The 26,892-nt window shown below is 36.2% G+C and overlaps 2 protein-coding genes across 11 annotated transcripts in view; one reads left to right on the top strand and one right to left on the bottom strand.

Moving 5' to 3' along the window:
* CCDC18 (coiled-coil domain containing 18) overlaps positions 1-11,347 on the bottom strand; it is a 103,140-nt gene extending 91,793 nt beyond the window's left edge. For 3 of the 9 annotated variants that reach the window (XM_023733450.1, XM_023733447.1, XM_023733453.1), the window contains exons 1-4: positions 9,490-10,248; positions 8,016-8,151; positions 7,413-7,587; positions 3,773-3,934 (exon numbers count right to left, since the gene is read on the bottom strand). In XM_023733450.1, the coding sequence (XP_023589218.1) occupies positions 3,773-3,934; positions 7,413-7,587; positions 8,016-8,149 (471 nt within the window). In that variant the 5' untranslated portion in view covers positions 8,150-8,151; positions 9,490-10,248. Of the gene's footprint in view, positions 1-3,772; positions 3,935-6,666; positions 6,770-7,412; positions 7,588-8,015; positions 8,152-9,489; positions 10,249-10,305; positions 10,516-10,841; positions 10,959-11,292 lie in introns of those variants that run through there. The other 6 variants (XM_023733452.1, XM_023733446.1, XM_023733449.1 and 3 more) reach the window with 6 other exon arrangements.
* Positions 10,853-21,540, top strand: TMED5 (transmembrane p24 trafficking protein 5). 2 transcript variants are annotated; one of them, XM_004378751.2, is made up of 5 exons: positions 11,001-11,226; positions 14,121-14,218; positions 18,194-18,374; positions 20,256-20,286; positions 20,830-21,009. In XM_004378751.2, the coding sequence occupies exons 1-5, from the start codon at positions 11,038-11,040 to the stop codon at positions 20,913-20,915; spliced, it is 585 nt and encodes a 194-aa protein (XP_004378808.1). In that variant the 5' UTR covers positions 11,001-11,037; the 3' UTR covers positions 20,916-21,009. The 2 variants fall into 2 exon arrangements, with proteins under 2 accessions (XP_004378807.1, XP_004378808.1); XM_004378750.2 differs by lacking the exon at positions 20,256-20,286 and having other exon boundaries at positions 10,853-11,226; positions 20,854-21,540.
* The last annotated feature ends 5,352 nt before the right edge of the window (positions 21,541-26,892 follow it).

Raw genomic sequence — 26,892 nt, 5'->3', positions numbered from 1 at the left:
TTAGGAGATGATCAAAGAAAAGTCCCAGGATGGCAGGTGGACAGCAAGCCTGCAGGCAATAACCTCAAAAGAACAGGAGGCCAGGCTCCAGAAGTGCAATCACAAGCATTGCCAAAAAGTAAATTCTGAATATACTGATTAATACAATAGGGAATTTCAGCAAAAGACTTCCAGTAGTGGCACACATGCAACACCAAAAGCTCAGATGGGAAGTAGAATACAAATATCTGGGTTGAAAGTGAGCAAAATGTTATTAGTTATTATTAATTAAACACTCTTTGTATCCCTTTTGTCTTGAAATAATTACTCATCTATGACTTTAAAATGATAGATTATCCATAGTTGATGAGCAATTAAAAATATAAGACCCTAATTAATATATCTCAAGAACAGATGTGACATGTTGAACACTAATGACCAAAGACCAGACAAGTTGTGGAATGATATCAAGGACACCATACATGAAGAAAGTGAAAAGTCATTAAAAAGACAGGAAAGACCAAAATGGATGTCAGAAGAGACTCTGAAACTTGTTCTTGAATGTCAAGTAGCTAAAGCAAAAAGAAGAAATGATGAAGTAAAAGAACCGAACAGAAGATTCCAAAGGGTGGCTCGAGAAGACAAAGCAAAGTATTATAATGACACATGCAAAGAGCTGGAGATAGAAAACCAAAAAGCAAGAACATGCTTGGCATTTCTCAAGCTGAAAGGACTGAAGAAAAACTTTAAGCCTTGAGTTGCAATACTGAAGGATTCTATAGACAAAATATTGAACGACGCAGGGAGCATCAAAAGAAGATGGAAGGAATGCACAGAATAACTGCACCAAAAAGAACTGGTCGATGTTCAACCATTTCAAGAGGCAGCATATAATCAGGAACCGATGATACTGAAGGAAGAAGTCCAAGCTGCACTGGAGGCACTGGTGAAAAACAAGGCTCCAGGAACTGACGGAATATCAATTGAGATGTTTCAACAAACAGATGCAGTGCTAGAAGTGCTCACTCGCCTATGCCAGGAAGTTTGGAAGACAGCTACTTGACCAATTGACTGGAAGAGAACCAAATTTATGCCTATTCCCAAGAAAAGTGATCCAACTGAACGTGGAAATTATCGAACAATATCATTAATACCACACTCAAGTAAAATTTTGCTGAAGATCATTCAAAAGCAGTTACAGCAGTATATCGACAGGGAACTGCCAGAAATTCAAGCCAGATTTAGAAGGGGATGTGGAATCAGGGATATCATTGCTGATGTCAGATGGATCCTGACTGAAAGCAGAAAATACCAGAAAGATGTTTACCTGTGTTTTATTGACTATGCAAAGGCATTCGACTGTGTGGATCATAACAAATTATGGATAACATCGCGAAGAATGGGAATTCCAGAACACTTGATTGTGCTCATGAGGAACCTGTACATAAATCAAGAGGGAGTCATTCTAACAGAACAAAGGGATATTACGTGGTTTAAAGTCAGGAAAAGGTGTGCATCAGGACTGTATCCTTTCACCATACCTATTCAATCTGTATGCAGAGCAAATAATCCGAGAAGCTGGACTATATGAAGAAGAGTAGGGCATCAGGATTGGAGGAAGACTCATTAACAACCTGTTATGCAGATGACACAACCTTGCTTGCTGAAAGTGAAGATGACTTCAAGCTCTTACTGATGAAGATCAAAGACCATAGCCTTCAGTATGGATTACACCTCAACATAAAGAAAACAAAAATCCTCACAACTGGACCAATAGGCAACATCATGAAAAACAGGGAAAAGACTGAAGTTGTCAAGGATTTCATTTTACTTGGATCCACAATCGACACCCATGGAAGCAGCAGTCAAGAAATCAAATTTGCATTGGGCAAATCTGCTGCAAAAGACCTCTTTAAAGTGTTAAAGAAGAAAAGATTTCACCTTGAGGACTAAGGTGTGCCTGACCCAAGCCATGGTATTTTCAATCACATCATATGCATGTGAAAGCTGGACAGTGAGTAAGGAAGACTGAAGAAGAACTGACGCCTTTGAATTGTGGTGTTGGAGAAGAATACAGAACATACCATGGACTGCCAAAAGAATAAACAAATCTGTCTCGGAAGTACAACCAGAACGCTCCTTAGAAGCAAGGATGGTGAGACTATATCTTACATACTCCGCTGTCAGAAGAGATCAGTCCCTGGAGAAGGACATCACGCTTGGTAAAGTACAGGGTCAGCGAAAAAGAGGAAAACCCTTAAGGAGATGGATTGACACAGTTGCTGCAACAATGGGCTCAAGCATAACGACTGTAAGCATGGCGCAAGACAGGGAAGTGTTTCGTTCTCTAGTATAAAGGGTTGCTATGAGTCAGAACCGACTCGATCGTACCTAAGAACAACAACAAATTAAAACACAGAAAAGATAAGCAAACAAATCTAAAAAGCAAACAAATACACTGAAAAGTTAAATCTCATGAGAAATAAAAACAAAATAATATTTTCTCTCTAATAAAAAATATAGAGAATACTGAGTGTAGACAGAGTGGAATAAATGCTGAAAAATATTCTTTCCCTGTGATTTGGTCATTCTGCCTCTGGAAATCTATCCTAGAAATAATCCCAAACACCAAAAAATTCTTATGTTCATTGCAGTATTTTTTTTCTCCTTGGTCTGGACTTATCCCCAATAGCATTTTGTTTTGTCTGAAAGACAGAAAAGGAAAATAAAGCTCTCTCACAATTCTACTAGTTAAAACAATGTATCTATAAAAGTAAAGAGTGAAAGCTCCACTCCAACCTCCAATCTTTCTCAAAATTATTAACAAGAGTGTGGAGTATATACAGTCTATCTTTACAAAGGTCACATATATATTTACATACATACAACGACACAAACATAGACACATGTGCACTTATTATAAAAAGCAAAACTAGGAGATTATATAAATATACAGTTCTGAAACACTTTTCTACTACTGTATATATCAGGTAACAGTTTTTGAGTGCTATGTGCAGACATTGTTCGAAGTGCCTTTAAGTAGTTACATCATTTAAACTCACAGCAGTTGCATAAAGGTCGTCAAACAAATTTGCATCTTAATACTGATATATTTACCTCGTTTAAAATAGATTTCTAGCAATACATTGTATGGATACATAATAATCTACTTTACCATTCCTATATTATTGGACATTTTGTTTTTTTCTAATTTTTTTGTATAACACTATATAACAAAATATAGGAAACTACTTAAATAGGGGAATTATTAACTAAATTATAATCACATAAGGAAATGTTATGCTACCATAAAAAATAATTAGTAAAATTTACATAACAACATCAGAAAATGTAAAGTAAAAAACAGGAAAAACCAAAATTATTCAAACAGTCTGAATTTAACTATGTAATAAACCAATAATGGTAGTCTCTGGAAGGTGGAAACTGAGTAATTTTCCTTCATCTTCTTTTTTTAAAAATTTCAACAGAAACGTATTATTTTAAAAAGGAACATAAGTTATACTTCCTCTGCATAATATATAAAACTGCACAAATAAGCAATCTTAAGATTTTCTCCAAAGCTGATTTATCCAGATGCCAAGACTACACAAGCTCCCCTAAATCACTTTCAGGTATAAAATTCACATAAAATTTTGATTCCATGTGTTGATATTATCATAATAAAATTACTACATCTAACATATTAAGGCAGTACAAGGAATACTTTTCCAAATATAAATCATAAAATGATTACAATTACTTTGATGACATACTATCACTTCAAGATACATACTTTTGCTTTTGATTGTGTTAATTCAAAGTGGATGGATTCTACTTTAGTCATTAAAGAATGATTCTGTGACACCAAACAAGCATTCTGTTGCCTAAGTTTATTAAGTTTCTCTCGAAGGCTTTTGATTTCCTGGTCCATAGGGGTAGAAAATGCAAAAGACACCTGAAAATGAGAAAGAATAATCTGTTTTGGATTATTTAAGCATTGCATATAATTAATGAAAAATGACTAAGCAGCCCACAAAATGACGAGTTAAAAGAGTTGGCAAGGATGTGAGGCAGTAAGTACTCTCTTCCACTAGTGGTCAAAGTGTACATAAGCACAACTTGGAAAACAGTGGCACACTCTGAAAAATGACTTGGTACTACCCTGTAAACTTGAACATGCTGAGACCCAACAATATCGCTCCTGGTATAAATCTGCTAGAAACTTTTGTACTTTTGCACTTAAAAGATATAACTACATTGTCCATTATTATTGTTAGCTGCTGGCGAGTCAGCCCCCAACACAGTGACCCCACGTTACACAGTAGAACTGCTCCATAGGGTTTTCTTGGCTGTAATTTTTATGGAAGCCATTTGCCAGGCCTTTCTTATTTCCATTCACTGTCTCTTATGGACACTGGCATAAGAAACAGTAAATGGAAATAACCCAAATGTTCACCAACGATAAAATGGATGATAAATTATACTTTAAGCTGTAGAAATGTATTTTTATGTTATTTTCATTTTACTGAGCGTTGGGACTTTTAAAACATTTCTTTACATTAATTTTATTATTTTGAAAAAGTAACATATTTACGCAATTAAAAGTCAAAACTATATAAAAATACACATGAAGTCTCACTCCCATTCTTACTAGGTAGACAACTTTTTTTACTATTTTCTTCTTTAGTCTTCTAGTGTTTACACATGCATATATAAGCAATGCAAAATAATTCTTCCTGCCTCCTTCTAAAAAAATGAGAATACATACCATCCTGTACCTCACATTTTTTTTGAACAATATATCCTGGCAATCTCTCCAAAATCAATACACTGAGAAACTCCTTTATTCCCCCCCTCAGCTGAATAGTTTCCACTGCATGGATCAATCAGTTCATTCACCCAGTCCTGTTACTGGACACTTGAGCTATTTGTAATCTTTTGTTACGCAAACAATGCCTTATTTTGTATTTGCGTGGGTGTGCCTATAGGATAGATTTCCAGAAGTAGGGTTTCCTACTCAAGGGTATACACAGCCATGATTTTGGTAAATATTGCTAAATGCCCTTCCAAAAGGGTTGTATCATTTTGTACTCCCACCAGCAATGTAGTTCCCTGCAACCTCACCAACAAATACAGTGTCAAACTTCTGGATGTTTAACAACCTGATATGCAAGATATGATGTTCAAGTACAGTTTCATTCTGAGTTTCTCTTATTCTGAGTGAAATGCAGTATCTTTTTCATTTGTCTGAAGATTATTCTTTTTCCATTTATGTCTTTTGTCTATTTTTCTACTAGATTGATACTCTTTTGCTTCTCTTTTAGAAGCTCTTCATGTACTAAGGACATTAGCCCTTTCTTTAATAGGCATTACCAATATTTTTTATTCTCCAATTTGTCTTTTGTGTTTTGATTTTGCTTACAGTAAAATGCAATGATTTCAACTAAGGCATATATACAAGAATTACCAGCAATTTGAATTAGAATAGAGATCAAATTTCCCAGAATTACATATGCTTTGTACATGTGGAATTTGAATTCAGTTTTTAAAATATAGGTGCAAACAGGCTCGTTAAACAGGTTCCTTATAAAAAGAAAATCTCCCAATAGTTGACCTTCTGAAGTGGAAGAGCAAATTTTTATTTAAAAAGATGATGATGTGTATATAAAACTGTATCTGTGTTTATGTGTGTTGGTGGGAGGGATGAGAAAGAAGAGAGTGGAAAGGGAAATCTGTGTGTATGTGTGTTGTGGGGGGGATGAGAAAGAAGAGATTGGAAAGGGAAATAAAACAGTCGAGAAAAGAAGAGGAATTAGATACAATGAGATACGTAACAGGATTGAATAAGAGAGACAGACATAGGGAAAGAGTTCCAGACCAGGAAAAGATGTCTAACATCATCCACAAAACTTAGGGATAATGACCCTGCTACTTTGCCTTCTCCACACCAATCCTCAGGTAAGTCAGTCAGTCAACAGATACTTACTGGATGCCTACTAGGCACTGTTCATGGCACTGGGAATACAAAATAGAGTGAGCCCGTTTTCATGGAGCTTACGTCATGCAGGGAGATTTTGGCTCACTTACTTTGGACAAGTTATCAGAAAAGATCAATCGCTAGAAAGGGACATCATGTTTGGTAAAGCAGCGGGTCAGTGAAAACTAGGGAAACCCTCAATGAGATGGACTGACACAACAGCCACAACAGTGGACTCAAACGTATCAAACACTATGAAGATGGCACAGGACTGGGCAACATTTTGTTCTGTTACATGAAGTGGGCATAAGTCAGAGCCTACTCAATGGCAACTAACAACAGGGAGATTGATGATAAGCACGTAAGCGAATAGATAAAGACATAATTTAAGGAGTTGATGGGTCATATGAAGAAGATAAAATATGGCGGAGAGTGACTGGGGCTGCTTTAGCTACATTTGGGAAGACCTATGTGGGAGACTACAAAAATGGCCACAAATTCTTTACCTTCCATCAAAATATGCCTTGAATATGTGTTAGCCATGTGACTTGCTTACACCAATGGACATTACCAAATAAAACACAAGCAGAGGCTTGAAAAAGGCATGCACACTACCACCCACTCTGACCAGGATCACAAAAGAGGGTCCCAGACAAAGTGGGAGAAAAATGTAGAACAAAATCCAAATTCATAAAAAAGACCAGACGTACTGATCTGATAGAGACTGGAGGAACCCCCAAGACTATGGCTCTTAGTCACCCTTCAAAGTGGATCTGAAGCCACTCCCAGAGATCATCTTTCAGCCAAATAATAGACAGGCCTATAAGACAAAAAGTAACATCCGTGAGGAAAGTGCTCCTTAGAACAATCAACTACAGAAGACCAAAAGGGCAACATGTGCCCAAAAGCAAAGGTGAGAAGGCAGGAAGGGGCAGGAAAACAGGGAACTCAGTGTGGAAATGGGGAGAGTGCTGATATGTTGCAGGGATTGCAACCAATGTCATGCAACATTTTGTGTATAAATTATTGAATGGGAAACTAGTTTGCTCTGTAAACTTTCACCTAAAGCACAATTAAAAAAATAAAAATGAAAATTTAGGGATAATGAAAGGAGAAGCATGTCATGCTACCACAAAGCACCTGATCCAGACTTAAGGCTGGGGATTTTAACCACTTAATAAATAATTGATTACCAACCATGTACAGAATATAATGCTAAAATCAAGGGGATTATAATTTGTTTGAGAAAACAAGGTATTTATTGCAAAAAGGTAACAAATACAGAAGTTTAAAAACACAGTAATACACAAAGATAACTACTTTCTTGTTAGGAAGTAACAAGAACAATCATATTTAATTCAACAAGTCTTTAGCACCACAGTAAAAGACTATGGAAAACACAAATAAGGTATTTAAAGAAAAAACATTTTAAGTAGACAGGTTTAAAAACAATAACCTTATCTCTTGGCTTTTTATGAGAATCGGTATTGCCACTGGACAGTTTACAAACTTTTTTATAAGGTGAATAAGTCAACAGTCCAGGGTGGCTAGGCTGAGCAAGATCTTCCAAAATGAGCCTTTCAAACCTTGAGGAATTACAGGCATAATCGGAAGTTTCACTTGTACTAACACTAGGGGAAAAAAAGGAAAAAAAAAAAATTTAGTTCTTAGATAGTTTAAGTATTCACTACAAATTTTTATACAGTAAGAAAGTAAAAAGAAAAGCATCTGAAATGCTGGAGCCCATTAAATTCTCAGTTATGAACTTAATGTTTCCACTAAATTTTTAAATAAACCATAATTAGTTTTAAACTAACAATCTTTGTATTTTCAGAGCCTCTATACTAGGATTACTTATGATTTTTTTAAAAAGTCATAATAATAAAAGATTAACTATGCTGAAAACATTTTTTTCCTAAACTGAGTTATGTTTAACATTACTGAAAACTATCCATATTTTAGAGGCATATTAGAAATGTAAGATGTAATAATGAAATGCATACATTTTACATTCATAAATTAAAGCCTTAGAATCCCATATGTGATTTTACTTACTTACCTGGATAGCTCTTCCCCTAAATTCTGCAAACTCCATTCTGTTATCTTCAGTTCATGTCTTATGGAAGCAACATTTGCAAGCAAACTTTCTTCTTCATTGTCTTTATTATAGTAGTCTGATGAATTAGATTCCATTTCTTAAAAAAAGAAATGAATTTCTTGTACCTTGCCTGAGAGATTCTGTGATGCCATTCAAAAGTCTCACACTGATAGAATTTAACTCATTATTTTTCTTTTTCAACTATTGTGAAATCTTTCATGGTGGTTTAAAACAAACAAAAACCAGTCAACAGTGACTTTCTCTGCAGCACAAAGCCATAAGGCAAAGCTCTAGATACAAATTCAGTGGATCAAGTTTTTATTATTTTAGCCAGGTTGTAATCATTATAGTTCCCCTTTACTAGGCATATTTAGTCTTACTTACCTACTTACTGTTGCTGTTGTTAGGTGCTGCTGAGTTGATTTTTGACTCATAGTGACACTATGAGAACTGTTCCCACAGGGTTTTCTAAACTGTAATCGTTACAGAGGCAGACTGCCGAGTCCTTCTCCTTAGGAGACCCTGGGTGCATTCAAATCGCCAACCTTTTCGATTAGCAGCAGGATGTTTAACTATCGTGCTACCAGGGCTTCTTATTTACTTACTAAGCACAATTAATTGTATAACCTATTTTTATTCTATTTTAAAGATGAAGAAACTAAGAATCAGGTAAGTTAAATAACTTGCTCAAGGTCACACAAATGGTGGAACCAGGATTTGAACCCAGGTCTCACGATCCAAACACCTTTTCATTATGTCACATTGTAATTTCCCGGTTTATTATATACCAGTTTCAACATGAGGTGTTTGAACTTTCATAATCAGGTCACAAACTCTGGACATCTGATAAAACGGTATCATTACAGTCATTCATACTTTCTCAGAGGGAATTTATTGTCAAATAAAGGTTATCCCCTTCTCCCATTCACAATGGTTATAAAATTTTAAAAACATATACATTCACATGTTGCAACCACAGAGCTCAAAATGTTTGGTAGGTCAACTCAAAGAAATACATGAAGAAAAGCTTTTGTTTCTTCAACTGATGAGTATCTCTAGGGTTGCGAAACTACTAAATACATTTTGCACACTAAAAAAAAAAGGACCAAATTTTATTATTGTAATTAATAAAAACGAAGGCCTTATAATCCTAACTACTCCTGTAGATCTTTCTGTATAATCTTAAAATTACACTCCTCTTTCAGATCTCTTTTATCTTTGTCATTGTAACATCTTTCATTGCCCTTCTTAGAATTCTGACTACGTCAAGCTCCAAAAGGTTAGGAATCCTGGGTATTATGTTCAGGACGGTAAGGCACTCAGAAGAAGCTAAAGAGTTGCTGAATTAGTAAATTACAAAACTGCCCTTCCTGATAAATGTATTTCCCACTCAAAAATTCTCAGATGCATGAGGAAGGGTGGAAAGAAAACTCACCTTCTTTGAAGAAACTGTGGCAGGAACTTAAATGAGATGCTGTATTAATCTTAACAGGCAAACTGGTTCTATCCTCTTTCCCTCTTTGCTTCCACAAATTTGCTTCTGCTTTAAGAAGACTCCCGGACAAAAGTCAATGAATCAGGTCCCCATCCTGCCATCGCTAGCTCCCTGTAGGATGGTCAAGGAAAAATGGGTAAAGGTAATTTGGAGAAATTCTAAAACGCAGTTCGTTAGAATTCTTTCCAACTAAATCAGACTTTATTTCCAACCTTTTGCGCGTATTTTAGAGAAAAAATTTCTCTAACTCTCCTGAAGTAGCAATTAGTACTTTTGCTATTCAAATATTTCCATTTCCTAGTGGGCCATTTATTGTCAAATAAAGATTACTCCTCCATTCAATTTACAGTAGTTACAGACGCCTATCTAAACGATCTGTATATATGAAGCAAGGCACATCGTTCTATGTACAGGCCCTGACAATTTGTCACTTTCTAGCCCTAAGAACAATACGTTTTAGGTGTACACATGCAAACATCTTAGCACACCGAAGGACGAGTGCTATCTTCCCACTCCACCCCTGTATTTAATAGGATGGGCTTTAGGTTTCAGTATTCTGTAAAGAAGTCATAGCTTTAGACGGCATTGTTCTGTCTCAAGAACGCTCAATTTGAAAGTTTGATCCTATGTCCATCTGGAAGAAAGCGGCGGAGAAAAAAGGACCTCCTCCTCTCCCACTTCTCGCCACTAAAATACAACGCTAAGAGCAACGTGCTCAGCATGGGTTGGGGGCCGGCGAAACGCGCAAGGCAGTACCTGCCCAAGGCTGCCGAGAGGAAAAGGAACTCCCTCAGGTAGGCCTGTTAATTACCAGCCAAGGGGCAGTCGCTCACCACCCAAGTCGTAGTTGGGGAGAGAAACCCCCTCGACGACGACGCACTCCGCAGTCTTTTCTGCGCTGGAAGGCTCGGACCCTCTCCCGGCCCCCGGCGTGGAAGCATCAGACATACGACACCGAGAACCAGCGAACCCCGGTTGCACCAAATTCGAACCGCCGCGGGAGCCGTTGGGGACACGTCTCCCCGGCCGCAACCCCGCCCATCCCGCGGGCTTGCGTAAGGCAACATGGAGGCGCAAGGCCTGTCGGGGATCGTGGTCGGCGAGCGTGGCCGAGCTCGCCCGCCAGGAACTACGTTTCCCACAATCGCCTCCACGACGCCCATTGGTGTGAAGAAGCCATGGGAACCTGCAGCGGTCTGCATGTGAGGTGGTACGCACTCACGCCGGGCCTGAAGGGGCAGAGACCGAGGAGGGTGCGGAAAGGGACTTCTGGCCCCGCCCTCAGTCCCTACCCTTTCGAGCACGGCGTTTCCCCTTCAGCGGCAGCCTTTGCTGCCGCCGCGGCTACCGCTGCCTCTGCCACCTGGAATATCTTCAGGCTCCAGGTTTCTCTGCCAACCACGAGGAATCCAGGAAGAAAAAGCGGAGCCCAGGCGCTCATAACCCACTCCTCCCACGCCTTTTCAGCCCGAGATCGCCCCGGCAGGGATGGGCGATAAGATCTGGCTGCCCTTCCCGGTGCTTCTCCTGGCCGCTGTGCCACCACTGCTGCTGCCGGGGGCGGCCAGCTTCACGCCCTCCTTAGACAGCGACTTCACGTTTACCCTTCCGGCGGGCCAGAAGGAGTGTTTCTACCAGCCCATGCCCCTGAAGGCTTCGCTGGAGATCGAGTACCAAGTAAGTGCGGAGGGAACATTAATAAATGTTCCTTTAGCCCAGCTGCACCGCGTCTTCGCCTCTCACCCGCTTTAACTTCTTCCGGGCGGCCTGGGTGATGGAGAGGCGAGGGCCGCTGGGGAACCCGCTAGTTCCGCGCAGGCGCGCGAGGCGAGGCTCTCGAGGTTCCCGGGACTGAGAAGTTAGGCGGGACCTGGAGATGGCCCGCCCTCTGGCCTTTCCTCGGTGGCTAAGAGGCAAGACCTGGTGATGTTGGTGGCTTTGCTCTTTGTTTCATAACACGTCCATCGCTTTTCTAGCTAGTACACGCTCCGATACTGGGAATTTCGCAATACAGAATTAATACACTTTCTCTTGGACGAAGTGATGACGCTTGTTTAAATCACCCCCACCCCTTTCACCCAATTCCGATGTTATGTCTTCAGTGCCTTTCTTTCACTTAAGGATTTTAAAATGTTGCCATGTGATTATCACTAGATCCTATTTTGAAATATTTTGAAAGGGGCTATTGTTGTATTTAATGATAAATTTCCTTCACAGCTATATGGCCATCATTTTTAAATTAAGATCAAACAATGTATTAACGATACAACCTTTCTTTCATTCAGCATTGTAAGCTTTTCTCCCTATGTCATTGTTTTCTTTTTTAGTATCTACACTCCCCCAAAAAAATCAAACCCATCACCGTGGAGTCCGTTCCAACTCGACTCCATAGTGACACTGCAGGACAGAGTCCTTATAGGACTGCTCTGTATGGTGTCCAAGGCTGTAATCCTTACGGAAGTAGACTGTCCCATCTTTATCCCGCACAGCTGGTGGTGGGTTTGAACTGCCGACCTTCGGTTAGTAGCAGAGTGCTTAACCGTTTTGCCACCAGGGCTTTTCGGTATCTACATAAACCACGTTGCCATCATGTGGTTTCCGACTCATAGCGACCCTGTAGGACAGAGTAGAACTATCCCATAGGGTTTCCAAGGAGCGATTGGTGGATTTGAACTGCTGACCTTTCAGTTAGCAGCTGAGCTCTTAACCACTGCACCACTAGGGCTCTAGTGTCTACAGAGTACTCTATTATAGGGAATTGCCTCAACTTATGCAATCATTCTGGTAGAGGGTAATTTCTTAGAAGGAATCTTGTTAGTTCCACACAGTTAGTTTAGATGTTCCAGGTAGCACTGCAAAAATAGATGTGTTGGTGTAGTTCATCTGTTAATTTTTAAGTTGATGTAGAGAATTTTTTAATAACAAAAAAAGACAAAGTTATATAGTAGAATTTTCAGCAGGAAGGAACTTGATGATTAGATTATCGATGCATAAGGTAAGTGTAAAGAGTAAAGTACTTTACCTAAAATCAAAGGGTGAGCAAAACTGAGACTGGAACTTAATTTCCGGTTTAGGTCAGAAGTTCAGCATTTACTAAACAGTTATTATGTGCCAGCAATTGTGCATGGTGTTAGGAAGGAAAAACAAATGAAAAAAAGAGAAAGAGTCCTTGTTCTCAAAGAGGTTAATATTTAAGGGTTATTGGCTCATAAACAGATAATTTCAATAAAACTATCGTTAAGTGCTAATAGAGGAGGACCTCTTCTCTGAGGTTTCAGAAGAGAATTCCTGGAGAAAATATCAAAGTTATATCTAGAAATATGCTTAAGTTACACAGAAACGGAAGGAAAGGGGCATTTCAGGAAAGGGAACAAAATGAATAGAGACACACAGTTCTGAAAATGCATAGTGTGTTTGAGAGTTGGGCAGTGTGTAGTGGGACAAGTAGTTTTTAATAGACTGTAAAGTGTAGCATGGAAGTAGCAGAAAAGGAGATTGGAGAGGACAGGCAGCTGGATCATGGATCTTGAATCACAGCCATAGCATCATTATATGGATGTTTTGGGATTGTAAAAGACCAAATCATATTCATTGGCCAATAAGTGAACCAGCATACCTGAAATACATAGTTCATATCAGGGAGTAGTAGAAGAATATATTGAAGAAGTCAGCTGGAGTTAGATCATGGGTGCATTGAATTCCAGGCTAAGAAGTAGTTATTTATTCTCACTTTATTGAAGAGGAAACAAATCAGAAATGTTAGTTAGCATGCCCTAAATTGCATAAATTTTAAGTCTGTATTTCTTTCCACTCTATAAGGCTTCTCAATGAAGGCATTGTTCTGTTGTTGTTGTTAGGTGCCATAGAGTAGGTTATGACTCATAGCGACCCTACGTACAACAGAAACATTGTCCGGTCCTGCACCATCCTCGCAATCATTGTTATGCTTCAGCCCACTGTTGCAGCCACTGTGTCAATCCATCTCACTGAGGGTCTTCCTCTTTTTCCCTGACCCTCTGCTTTACCAAGCATGATGTCCTTCTTCAGGGACTGATCCCTCCTGATAACATGTCCAAAGTATGTGAGATGAAGTCTCACCATCCTAGCTTTGAAGGAGCATTCTGGCTGTACTTCTTCCAAGATAGATTTGTTCATTCTTCTGGCAGTCCATGGTATATTCAATATATTTCACCAACACCACAGTTCAGAGGGATCAGTTCTTCTTCGGTCTTCCTTATTCATTGTCCAGCTTTTGCATGCGTATGAGGCGATTGAAAATACCATGTCTTGGGTTGAGTGCCTTAGTCCTCAAAGTTTTAGGAAGATTATTTTAGTAATACCCATGAGGCCTAAATTAAGGTGATGGCAACAGGAATGAATGAGAAAGGGACAAGTTCTAAAAATGAATAGAATTGAGCTAGATGATCTTTTAGCTCCTTTCTAGTTCCAACAGGAGTCTCTTGACTTTCTTAACCCTCTAGTTTGAGAAAAAAAATCTTTTCATCATAGAATCTACTTTATGTAATTTTTATATTCAGATTTGTAATATATTCTTCTGTGCTGTTTTGCAGGTGTTAGATGGAGCAGGATTAGATATTGATTTCCATCTTGCCTCCCCGGATGGTAAAACTTTAGTTTTGGAACAAAGAAAATCAGATGGAGTTCACACGTAAGTAATCTCTTCGAGTTCCAAAGGCTGAATAATACCAGTGGGCTGTCTGCAGGGCAGGGTAATTTAACGTATTTGATATTAAAGATCAGTGTTAGATTATTTCAAATGAACATGTTAAGCAATCCCTAATAGTGGGCCATTTTATAAACTAAAATGTCTTCTATTACCCTTGTTTTTGTTTAGGCATTTTGCTTTGATCTTGACTTAATTTCTTCTTTGTTTTGGTTAAATACATGAGTATTCCCTAGTTAGTGTATCCAATCTGTTGTGACATTTTAAACCTGCCTTTCTGGTTAGCACAGGCATTCCACTTTAACTAGGTATCTGTCCTAAAGAGTTTCTTGAACTGCTGCCTGTATCATTTTTGCCCATAGTTTTCTTTATTACAACAGGACGATATGTCTTTGTATGTAGGTGTGTGTGTAACTGTATTTTTACTCAGACCTCACTCTTTAAATAATTAGAAAAAGATCAGAAAGTAAAAATATGATCTTAGGAAACTATATAGAAAGAAAATACTTGTTGTAACTCTTTGAATTTAACAAAACGCCATATATTCTCTTCCTACATCTCACTTCCCTGTTTTCATATCTCACTGGTGTGGTTCTCTTTCATCGTGTTATTTTACTATAGCACTTTCTTTACTCAATTCTGTTACCGTGTTAGAGTTAACATGTGTGTTCATAGGAAGTGGAAGGGTGAATACAGAGTATCTACTGTTTGCCATAGACTAGACTTAGCATTTTATATGCTATCTAAATTAATCTTTCCAACCTACTGTGAGATAGATGCTTTGATTCCCATTTTACAGACAAGGAATCTTTACAGACAAGGAGGCTCAGAGAAGTTAAATACACATTTATTAAGAGGTGGAGGCAGGATGAACCAAAACTATTGCTTTCTACCATACGATGCTTAGAACATCTCTGGCACATAGCACTATGTAAGTATTAGCTATTATTATAATTATTAGTCTTTGTTAACTAAAGCACCTGACATGTATGATGCTCAGTAAATACTGAATGCATGTATGAATGAATGAGGAAAAAAATCTGTCAATCATAATTTTCTAAGATACTAATTTTAAAAGTGGTTTTCAAAATGGTATCTATGCAGAGCACAGAAAAAAAATTATATAAACTATAAATAAAATAGAGAAAGAACAAATTAAATTCTCCGTAGATTGAGATACTTGAAATAAACTATATTTTCTCTTTGATAGGTATATGAACATTAGGAACTAAAAATGCAGTTCATCTTTAAATTTCAGAATGTAAACAATATACAGAATTCCTATCAGTTTTCATTTGTCTCCAGTTTTCTGCTTTCCTTAGATATAAATTAAAATTATAGTAAGAGAAAGAAAAAGGTGTCTTACTGCTTTCTTGCATGGAATTACCTCTCATTAAATCATTGGGAGAAGAGAATTGAGTTTATAACAGTTCACATTTATCAAGTTCTTTTGATGTGTCAGGCTACTGTTCTAAGCACTTTACATATATTATTTTTTTAATTCTTCACCAGAACCCTATGAGATACATATTGTTATTATTCTCATTTTACCAGTGAGGAAACTGAGACATAGAGCAGATAAGTAAGTTGCTAAAGGTTACACAGCTATTGAACAAGGATGTCAAGATCTAAAATCAGGCTGTGGAAGATAATGTAAGCATCCTGAAAATTGAAATGATCTAGCATATTGGAGACAAGAAAACTTCAATATCATTTACACCAACCTTCCATGAATAGTCAGCAAAAACTGAAACACAGTTTAAACTGTGTTTTTTTCCTACTGTGAACTTAGAGGAGAAAAACGTGGAAAGTTAGGTCAGTAGCCATTACATGGCAATAAATCATAATTGGTGGAAAATATGGGTACTAGTGATTTGAGACAAAACAGTAGGATCTGAAGTTTTGAAATAAATATAGATTGATGTAATGATTGTAAGAAGGCATGCTGGAAAACAAAACAATGATCTTAGATTAGAGCAAAACACCAGTTCAGGTCTTCTTTGCTGAACTGAATATGTGGTTCTGACAGGACATTTTAGAAAGGCACATGTTTAATGAAGATTTGTTTTGGTAATACCAACTCCCACACCCCTAAGCCCCCTACTTTGTCCCCAACTTTTAGTACCTTGGCCCTTTGGGTCCTCAGGTTACATAGAGATGACAAATCTTTCTGTGTTCAGAATCATAAGTGATTGTATTGAGGTCGTTCATGAAGCCTACTATGTATTAAGGGAACAGTGCTATTAATTCCTTCAGCCTAGCTCGTGAAGGGTGTATTTTGAAAAAGGCTTAGAGAAGTATAAACACACCTATCTTTCTCCTAATTCAACCTTTTGCATCCCCTTTCTGGTTTCTTGAACCTCTCTGCCCTCACACATATTCACTACAGGGTAGCACTTGGGACATAACCTGGAAAGTTGGAAGGAAGGATCTTTGCCCCAGTTAGGCCTTTAAATTGCAAGCAAGCTCTCAGCATCCTTTGACATACAGTACTTGCTCCAAAACTGACAGGTTTCTAAACAAATCTGGGTTTCACTGAAGATCTTGGCACCAAAGGTATTCCTTGGCTCCTCCCTCATGTTAGGAATAATTGCATAATGCTGCATGCGAACCAAAGGGAAGTATAGGCAAAATGTTCTAAGACAAAAGCAAATACAAGTAAGCACCCTGTTTAATAAGGATGAAGAAATTCCAATATTAGAGGGCTATAACAGAACCTAAGGCTGAACCACAAAGGATAAGAAATATTAATCCAGAGCAGCTTTAACTGCAAATCCCCACTGCTTAGGCAAGTCCCCTAATTCCAGCTAAAATCATCGTTAAGAAACTGAAGAGTGGTAAGCAGAATACAGTCAGAAAGGTTTAGAAGTCATCTAAGTAGACAGGAAACATTGCTGGACATATCAAAACCTGTATTAGAATATCATGGGAATAAAGAAAACAGACTTCTTTCCTGGGACAGAATGAATTCATTTAATGTGCATGTTAGGGATATTAATTTTTATAAAAGGGTCTTTATGATTGCTCTGTATGTCTCCTTCACTTGTTCAGTTTTCAGAGGGTAATTTTATAAACACTGTGGCCTGGCCAAGAGCGTTTGGGTGTTTTTTAACTGGTTTCTTAAAGTGTTATCAACAGTCTCTTGTGAAATAATTAACTGAATAAAAACTGTTACCTCACTGGTATACTATAAAATGTAAACCCCTTTGTCTTTGATTCTAGAAGTGGTATTTGTTTTCTTGTTGTTTGGGGCAAGCAGTAGATGTTGTTAGCCTGTGGAATATTTTGCTCTGTTAACGTGTTTCTCCATAAAAGATCATTAGGAAACCACTTTGCTAAATTTACTTTGCCCAGGCCAGAAGCTAATGAGACCAAGATTATCAATTCACTTTAGCAGTGCATGGCATTTATTCAGTGAAGGTATTGTCACTGAGGGTAAAGCTTTGGTTGTTGCCCATTGACCTCATTCCTAACATTGTAAAGTACACTACAAAGATATGCTTCATCAGTAGGGGGCCTGGGAGAAAACACTTAGTTCAGCCCATCACTGCTTTTGAAAACAAAACAAAACTCAGTTTATAATCTTCAGTTAGTTGAAGATTGAAGGGTAGGTTAGTAGCCATATTTGCAGATGAATTGAACTGAAATTACTTTTAATAAAGTTTATTGTGAGGTATCATGTATCTAGGTTTTTCGTCCTGTCCTTTTCCAAAACATTAGATCATTTACCATAATTTACTTGATAAATGCCAAGCATATCTAAGTTGGAAGTATGTGAATGTATATATTTTCAGGTTGCCCCTTTCCCAAGAATTATCAATTATCTTTAAATTATAAGGAAGTGAGTCCTATCAGTAAGCTTTCCAATTATTGTAAACCATGTTTTTTTTTCTACCTAGAGTTGTATTTTCTTTGATCCCCAAATAGTACAGATAACTGAAAACACATTCTTTTACACAGGGTAGAGACTGAAGTTGGTGACTACATGTTCTGCTTTGACAATACATTCAGCACCATTTCTGAGAAGGTGATTTTCTTTGAATTAATCCTGGATAATATGGGAGAACAGGAGCAAGAACAAGATTGGAAGAAATATATTACTGGCACAGATATGTTGGATATGAAACTGGAAGATATTCTGGTGAGTATGGAGTTTTAATAAAATAATGAAAATGACTAACATCCTGAGGGCTTACTAAGTGATAAGCATTTTATCTACATTATCTCATCTAATATTTACTTAACGCTATGAAGTTATTATCTCCATTTTTTTCCAATGAGGAAATTGTGTCTTAGGGCGATTAAATAATGCTCCTAGTCATATAACCAGATAGAGGCAGAACTAGAATTTGAGTGCAGGCTCTTAACTATAAAACTCTCCGAATGTTTACAAACAGAAGAATGTAACGGTCTGTAGCATACTTAAACTGAGCATTTATGATATACAGGCATTCTTCTCAAGCATAGTTTTTATAACTTGAAATTTGATACTCACTTGGGAGCACTGTTTACATTACCCTGTGACCAGACCTACAGTTAATAGAAACTAGCACTAGACTCAGGAATAAAAACTTATGCACTACCACACAGCTTCTGTTTGAATTGCTTTATGTTTTGTTTATTGTGAACGTGCATAGTGAATGAAGATGATGAGCATGTATAAGAACCCATTTGCTAATAATAGTACTGCCAACCATAGGAAAAAAAGGTTATATTCTTCAGCCAAAGCTAGATGTAATCAAATGCTAGGATTTACTCAGTGATGTTTGTGAGTAGCATATATATACCTATAGTATAGAAATTTCTGCAAAAGAAATAACTTCGTTATTGTAAGTTTGAAATTTTCTAACCTTTGTATTTTGATAACTTTAGATTTCTTAGGAAAGCACCTATCAGATTATAGCAGAATATATCATAGATCAAGTCAGCTTAAGAAGTTGCAATATTAAATGATCATATGTGTAATTCTTTAGTTACTGAGCTCCCTAAGCCTTGGTTTCCTAACCTGCAAAATGGAGATATCACCTATAGAGTTGTTGTGAGGATGAAATACATCATAGCAGATGTGTAAGTGCTTGAAACAGTGTCTGGCACACAGTAAAGTTTAGTTTTAACTTTCTCACTGGCATTACTCTGAATACACACTGAAAGGATTAAGTTCTGTGGACATTAATTTTACCATGAGTTTTTAATCTCACAGTGATTTCATATGTATATTAAACTTAGTTGAATTTTAGAACTGGAAGAAAATTTAGCTATCATTCAATACAGCTCCAACCTTCCTCATTTTCCCCTTTCATTTCATTTTATAGCTAACAGGCCTAAAATGTAAACGATGTACACATAGTTCTAGTCCTAGTCCAGTTTTATTCCCACTCATTTTTTAAAGCTCAACCATATAAATATATGCTTTCAGTTTAAATTTATTCTTCTAACAAAAACAAAATATAAGCAGTTATGAATCTTATCTGTACTTCACTGCATTTACTGTTCTCAACAGATTGATTTCATTCACACAGATAAACAAAATGACCAGACATTTTAGATTTAAATATGGCTTAAATATTTATAGATCTTTTCTAAGAAAAATAAAATCTCTTTCAAGAACATTTTTCATTTACTCCCCAAAATCAGCAAACATGAATAATTTTATGTTTTACTATCACCATAATATTGAAAAGAATTGTGAATGGGTCATAAGTTTATTTGGGGATCTGAATCCCAATCCCATGTTTTTATTTTCATGGAAAATATTGTCAATACTGAGTTACCATTGCTTTATAAATAGGCCCATATAATAAATATTACACTCTGTAGTTGTGTAGGTTTAACAGAACAGTCTAAAATTTTGAGTATATTTGTGCTTGAATGGGGGTTTCAGGCAAGGCTGCTATTCAGGAAGATCTTTCTAGTATTTTCTTTTGCCATAAATAACTCTGATACCATTTTAAATCTCAACTTCATAATTTTACTATACATTCATATACTCCTTTTATAGTTGTGAAGTCACTTATCTCACAAGCACCCCATTATAAAAATAATTTTTTTCAGATGTGCAACTTAGAACAAATCTCGGGAAGCTTACCTTCTGAATATGATCTTAGAACATTATTTTTGTATTATAGATAGATTACTTTTGGATGTACAATATGCACATCTAAAATTGAAATATTTTATTTCATTTTTGTAAGGTAAAAACATTGATGTTTTGCTAGATACTAAATTGGACCAGACTCAAATTCAAAGAACAGGTGACTACCTAAAAGTTGTTGTCAATCAGGTTTCAAAAAAACTTAATCATTTTCTTAGGGTTTCTTATGGGCTAAGAAAGAGATAATTATGTAAAATTTCTGGCACCATGCCACTCAAATATATTTTCATATTATCCATTTTCAGTTAACAATAGCTTTATTCCTTTTTTAAATCACTATTTATAGGCAAAAATGTAAATGTATCATATTTTAAGTAGTGCCTGTCCATTAACTGAATTGTGCAGCCTGTCTGTCTTATGTTTCAACATAAAACTAACATGAATATCAGGGTACTGTGAAACATATTTTTAAGTTGACTTAAAATAACTGAGCATTATTTTATAGTAAAATTGTTTGTTTTATCTTTAGGAATCCATCAACAGCATCAAGTCCAGACTAAGCAAAAGTGGTCATATCCAGACTCTTCTTAGAGCATTTGAAGCCCGTGATCGAAATATACAAGAAAGCAACTTTGACAGAGTCAATTTCTGGTCTATTGTTAATTTAGTGGTCATGGTGGTGGTGTCGGCCATTCAGGTTTATATGCTGAAGAGTCTATTTGAAGATAAGAGGAAAAGTAGAACTTAAAACTCCAAACTAGCGTACTGAACATTGAAAACAGAGGTGGAAAAATGCAATAAATTGTTAGTCAAGGCCATTAATAGTCTTTTCAAAAATGTTTTAGACATTTTCAGTGTGAAACAAGTATAATTTAATGTGAAAGGAAAGTTTTCACTTTTGTCTGTGCAAGTAATCTTATTGATGCAGTTGTACTTATGTGTATAACAGAAATATTTTGCCAGAGTGTAGGTATAATTGAATGAAGCCATATTAACTGTATTTTCGTAAATTTGAAAAAATTTTGCAAATGTCATAGGTGATTTAAATAACTGAACATTGGGCCTACATGCAACAACAGACAATCTGTTTTTAAAAGGTTCTCTCACCCAGGAATTTCTTTGTAAATGTGGCAATTACAAATTAATAAGCTTTCAGTATGTTAAGTTATAAATCATCTGAGAATTACTTAATTATGGCTTAAATATATGTTTAGACGACAAAGGCTCAACTTTTCTGTTTACATATGCACTGCTCCTATAATATAAATAGAAGGATAGCTTTGAAATAGTTACATTTTGGATATTTTTTTAAACTAAATGTTATATTTCAGTGTGAAAATATCAGTAAAAAGTATTAGTTTTCTGTGCTTAGCCTAAATCCCAAAAGCTGACATTTTGATAATTATTAAAATGCAAAGTCATACTTTCTTTAATAAAATTAGCACAAATTTTCCCTTTAAAGTGAAGAATTCGGTCAAAAGTTGCTCAGTCTCTGTAAGGACACATTCTGTCCAGCCCTTAACTAAGGTATGAAATTTAATGAAATGTGAGTGAAAATAACAATTTTATTTTTATCTGTAGCAGTTGTGAAGGAAATATACTGCTAAAAGGATCTGGGCCTAACATAATAAATATCTCCTTTTCTGAACAACTCTCAAAATCATCAGAAACAAAAAGAATTGAGGTATACTTAAGAGTCATATCTGAACAAAATAAAGTTCACTTAAACAGAACCAAAAATAAATGTCTGTAATCTGATTGGCTAATCATGACAATCTCAATATAAATCAGAGGAAGTGCATTTCCAGTCATCTGGAAAAAACTTCATGTATTTGGCTGTGCGTTTTGTTTTTTACAATTGTTTCATTTGGTTTTGAATTATCTTTTGTAAGTATCCAGGTACATTTTTTGAAACTTAAACCCTATAGTAAGTTTCAGCACCGAGTGTACTCTTGTATTAACAATTTTTATTATAACTTTCATAAATGTCCTTTTTGATCAGTATTTATTGATATGGAAGTAAGGACTGGAAAACGTCAGAGTCCCAAATTATAAACACCCAATGTAGGAATAACCCACAAATACATAAAAAGTCTTTGCCATCCTAGCTTATCATAGTCTGTGGAGTCTTATTCAAGTACTAGTAATTTAGCTACGTTATGAATTAAATAGAACTTTTAGGTTATACACATTTGTAATATTCTTTAGGATAAAATATATTGCGTTAGAAACAATCAACTTATAATAAATTTGGGTATAGAATCCATTTGTAGGTTAGTACCACTGAAATTCTTGATAAGTAATGATATCCAGAGACATAGTGGTATAAAAATATAGTTTCCCCTTTAGTCCCTTGGGAGAATAAGTGCTTAGATTTTCCCTAGCCTGAGGCTTTTTAAAAATGAGACAAATACCACGTGATCGATTAATTTACCAAGAAAATGCTTTAGGTGTTTTGGTGTAGCCCCTGTACACATGTAAAGCAAGGGCCAATATTTTCCCCCTTCTGTTAGACTCATAATTAGAAGCAATGTTAGTTATAGTATCATAACTAATATAGCAGGGTACAGATAAAACTACTGAAACTTTTCTATAAAACTGTGATTAAGAATTCTACCTCTTATGTATGGCTGATTACTGTACTAATACTGAATTTGTTACATCATCTTCTACATATATGATTTGTGCCACTGATTTTAAACCTATGACTCAACAACTTCTTACCATATAAAAATACTTCATAATGGCTGTCTTGGGGAAAAAGGAATGTTAAGGACAATTTTATTTTATAGACACCAGGGGAAAGAAGTGAGATTATTTAAGAAGTATAGAAAAAACCTGCAAAAGCTGGAACTTGTGTAAGACAGAAACATTTCAAGAAGGAAAATTCAAATATTTTCCACTAGTAGAGAGGAACATAAAAGTGGTTAAGACTGCACCCTGTTAAAGGATGAAAACCTGCGAGATCCAGAAAAACAAGGTAGTCCTGTCGAGTTCCAGCTCTCAAAGGTTTCACTGTATGTTACCTGTATTTTAAAAAAAGGGTACAATTTGCAAGTTAAGAATAAAATTCTTTAATGTTTCTAAAGGCATAGTATTTATCTGCTTCATGTTTTTAAAATGTCAGTATTCAGTTTCTGAATTAAAATTATGTTAAAATTCAGTAAGCAATTTATCATTTAACAGCTGATTTTATCCTTAATTTTTAATGTCTTAAATTTTTAAAGTACAACATTTAACTAAGGCCTGATTTGCATTTTAATCATTTATTATGTGTTGTTCTTTCATGTGAATATCAAGACTTGGAGGGTAAATAAGTGTTTGAAAATAGTGTTGAAATAAAAATTGAAATGTCATCTTATGTTGTTTATCCTTAGACATTGGTGTAAGTCTTAAAACTGACAAAAAATTGAGTACCTACAATTGTATGCCTCCTCAAATAAAAATTCGTCACCTAAAATTTGAAAAAATTGATTCAGCATGTCATGGTTTTTCATCTTAAGTGTAATAATACACAAGCAGTCTTCTTCAAATTGCTTTATAGTTGTGAACAGCCATTAAATGAGAAATGAAAAACTGAGCCAAATGTATATATAATAAAAATTACTGTCAAGCAACCCTATAGGACAGAGTAGAACTGCCCCATAGGGTTTCCAAGGAGTGGCTGGTGGATTTGAACTACCAACCTTTTGGTTAGCAGCCAAGTTCTTAACCACCATGCAACCAGGGCTCCACTATCAAGGTAAATCTTACTAATTCACCAGTCATTGTAAATGCTCTCTACTCCTTAAAGCCTCCATTGATCTCAACTAAATGTGCTCTCCGTTCCATTTGTGCCTTTCATTGTACATCATTCTGCTTTGCAGTAGAGCTGTTTATATATGTACTTATTCATCTGTTAACTAAACATACACTGTACCTAAAAGGTACTCAAAATAGGGAGAGACAAAAATCATCTGTTCTGAAAAATCTGGAATGCTAAATAAGCACGCACCAAACTTTTTGTACCCTCCATCTGCAAACTCAAATGACCTTCAACAGGTGAATAGTTAAAAACTGTGGTATAACTATACCATGGAATACTATACAGCAATAAAAAGCAAAAACTATTGATATATGCAACAATTTGGAAGTTACATATTTCATTTGGAAATAACAAAATTATAAAGATGAAGCACAGATTAGTGGTTGCCAGGGATTTGGGGGGGAGGAGAGGGAACGTGACTAAAGGAGTAGTACGACTGACACTTGTGATGCAGTAGTTCTGTATCTTGATTATGGTCGTGGCCACATAAGTACACATGATAAAATTGCATACACACACACAAATGAGTGCATATAAAATTTTTCTCTGAAATCTGAGCTCTGGATTGTATCAACCTCAATTTTCTGGATTTGATACTGTATTATATGCACGATGACCTCACTGTACACTTTTTTTCACCTTCCTGTGAATCTATTTCAGGATAAAAATTTTAAACAAAAAAGCTGGGGCAGAAGCATATCTGAAACAGACATTAGTATGTTGGTATATAAATATTTATGAATGAGTAAACTATTAACTAAAACCAAAATAATCTTAGTGAAAAAGCGATTGTCATTGTAGGTACTGGTTCAGTTCTTAAGAATTTCGTTATTAGTATCAAGATAAAACACTGTACTCTTCAGGGAACTTAAGGAATTGATTGAGCCTTATCTTTATTATAATTCCATATTCTAAAATATTTTCCAGAGGTTATTATACTTATTAGAACACTGCCATGGGAAGTCCACAGACTATTCCCCAAATGCTGCAAAAGTCATCGTTCAGCAAATCTCAACAGAGAAGCTATCCTTGACCTTTTCAAATGTTGACTCATGGCATATAGGTGTTAAGGGAAATCTTGAATATCGGATGATTGATTCCCTCATCCAGAAAACTAAAAGTGTTTCCTGGAAAGGATCTGAGAATTAAGGTATATTAAGCACACACAACTGAGAAGGAAATGACTACTGTAAATTCTTAAAATGCCAAGAGATTATTAATTTTAAAACAATTGTGCCAACAATTTCTACTTCATTTATCCCTTGGCCAAATAGCAAAGGAAAAAAGAATGAACAAAGATCAATTTATTTAGCCTGGGGAACAGGAAGAGGATGGAAAACGTGGGTGTCCCATGTATTATCAAAGGAGAGTATTAATGGTGACCCAAGGGAAGATCAGAATGGAATACTTTTCTAATCTCCACAGCATCTAATCCACATTACATGGGTCACAACATACCCATTGCAAGAAAGGCTTAATACTTCAAGAAAACTTTGAGCATTACTAGACTCAGTACTTTGGAGAACACAAAAGGAGAGAATCTATCCTTAAGAGTTGACAGTACAACTGGGGAGGACTAGTATTTAGAAATTTTCAACTCCTACTCTTTTTTCCCAATTCTCAGCTCTGTCATTCCTTGCTCCAGGAAGCTTTGCCAGATCCTTCAAATTTACGTTGTGTCTGTCTTATGTGCTCCTACTGCACCAATCACATCCTGTCATAATTAATGTATACAAGCCTCTACTACACTCTTAAGCCCTGAAGGCAGAAAGCTGCACCCAGCACAATGCCAGAACATAGCATTTTTGATGCAAAGATAGGCATAGTTTATTAAGTGAAAAGTGAAGTTTCAAAATAACATGAATGATCCTTTTTCAGTAAAAGCATATAGGAATCAATTTAAAATTCAAGAAGGCTACATACCATTATCTCTGGGTTCTAGGCCTGGGAGGACTTTCAGAGTATTTTATAGTTTTCAGTGTTGTCTGAATTTTTCTTATCATTATTAGAAATTGTAAAGCTTTCTCACTTGGGGAAAAAACAGTAGAGTTGATATAACATCTCTTTGTTTTCCTCATCTACTACCTCCATCTTTCCCTATCACTGCCCCTTTCATTCCCTTGGAACTGCTTCACTAATTCCCCTTTTTTGTTGCCAGCTAAAACACAACAGTTTGGGGTTATGCAGAAAAGCAGTAAATTAGAAATAGAATTGTTCCCTCTAAGTCAGGTTTAGACAGACAGGAGTACTTTTAGTCCAGATGGGAAAAGTTTCTATTGCAAGAAAATCCAAAATTGGAGAATACTGCAGCCTCCTTAGAAAGAGGGCAAGTTACTTGTTGATGGTGATATTTTACTGCTTTCCAAGGTTCCCTATCACTGAATGCTTTATCATTTTCTAAACTGAAATTTCTATCTACCAGTACCAAAGAAGATGGTGTAATTTTTTGAAAAGGCCAATTTCAGTAACTGCTGTGAAATATTTCAGCCTTTAATGGTGCTTTCCAATTTTAGCCAAGAAATTCATCTGACATTTTTACTCACCATTCTGAATGTCTTAAATATTTTTAACTATTATTAATTTATCTTCGCAGGACAGACACTTTTCCTCACTCATTTTAAAGCAAACTACTTGCATATTAGTTTTTTTAGCATTTCTTAAAAGAATATTTTCAGGTTTCATTTTTATTTCAACATGCTTTTTATGCAACACCACTTCTGAGTACAGTATGGACTTTTCAATCCACAATAGGGTACCCACTTG

Source organism: Trichechus manatus, unplaced genomic scaffold (genome assembly GCF_000243295.1).
Source record: "Trichechus manatus latirostris isolate Lorelei unplaced genomic scaffold, TriManLat1.0 scaffold00058, whole genome shotgun sequence".
NCBI lineage: Eukaryota > Metazoa > Chordata > Mammalia > Sirenia > Trichechidae > Trichechus > Trichechus manatus.
The sequence above is the reverse complement of the archived record's forward strand: the minus strand, read 5'-3'. Positions and strand labels throughout refer to the sequence as shown.

Excerpts from the sequence above, each read along its gene's own strand:
- TMED5 (XM_004378750.2), top strand. The coding sequence starts at position 11,038 with ATGGGCGATAAGATCTGGCTGCCCTTCCCGGTGCTTCTCCTGGCCGCT. Across the intron at positions 11,227-14,120 it reads CGCTGGAGATCGAGTACCAA|GTGTTAGATGGAGCAGGATT; the intron begins GTAAGTGCGGAG and ends GCTGTTTTGCAG. Across the intron at positions 14,219-18,193 it reads AAATCAGATGGAGTTCACAC|GGTAGAGACTGAAGTTGGTG; the intron begins GTAAGTAATCTC and ends TCTTTTACACAG.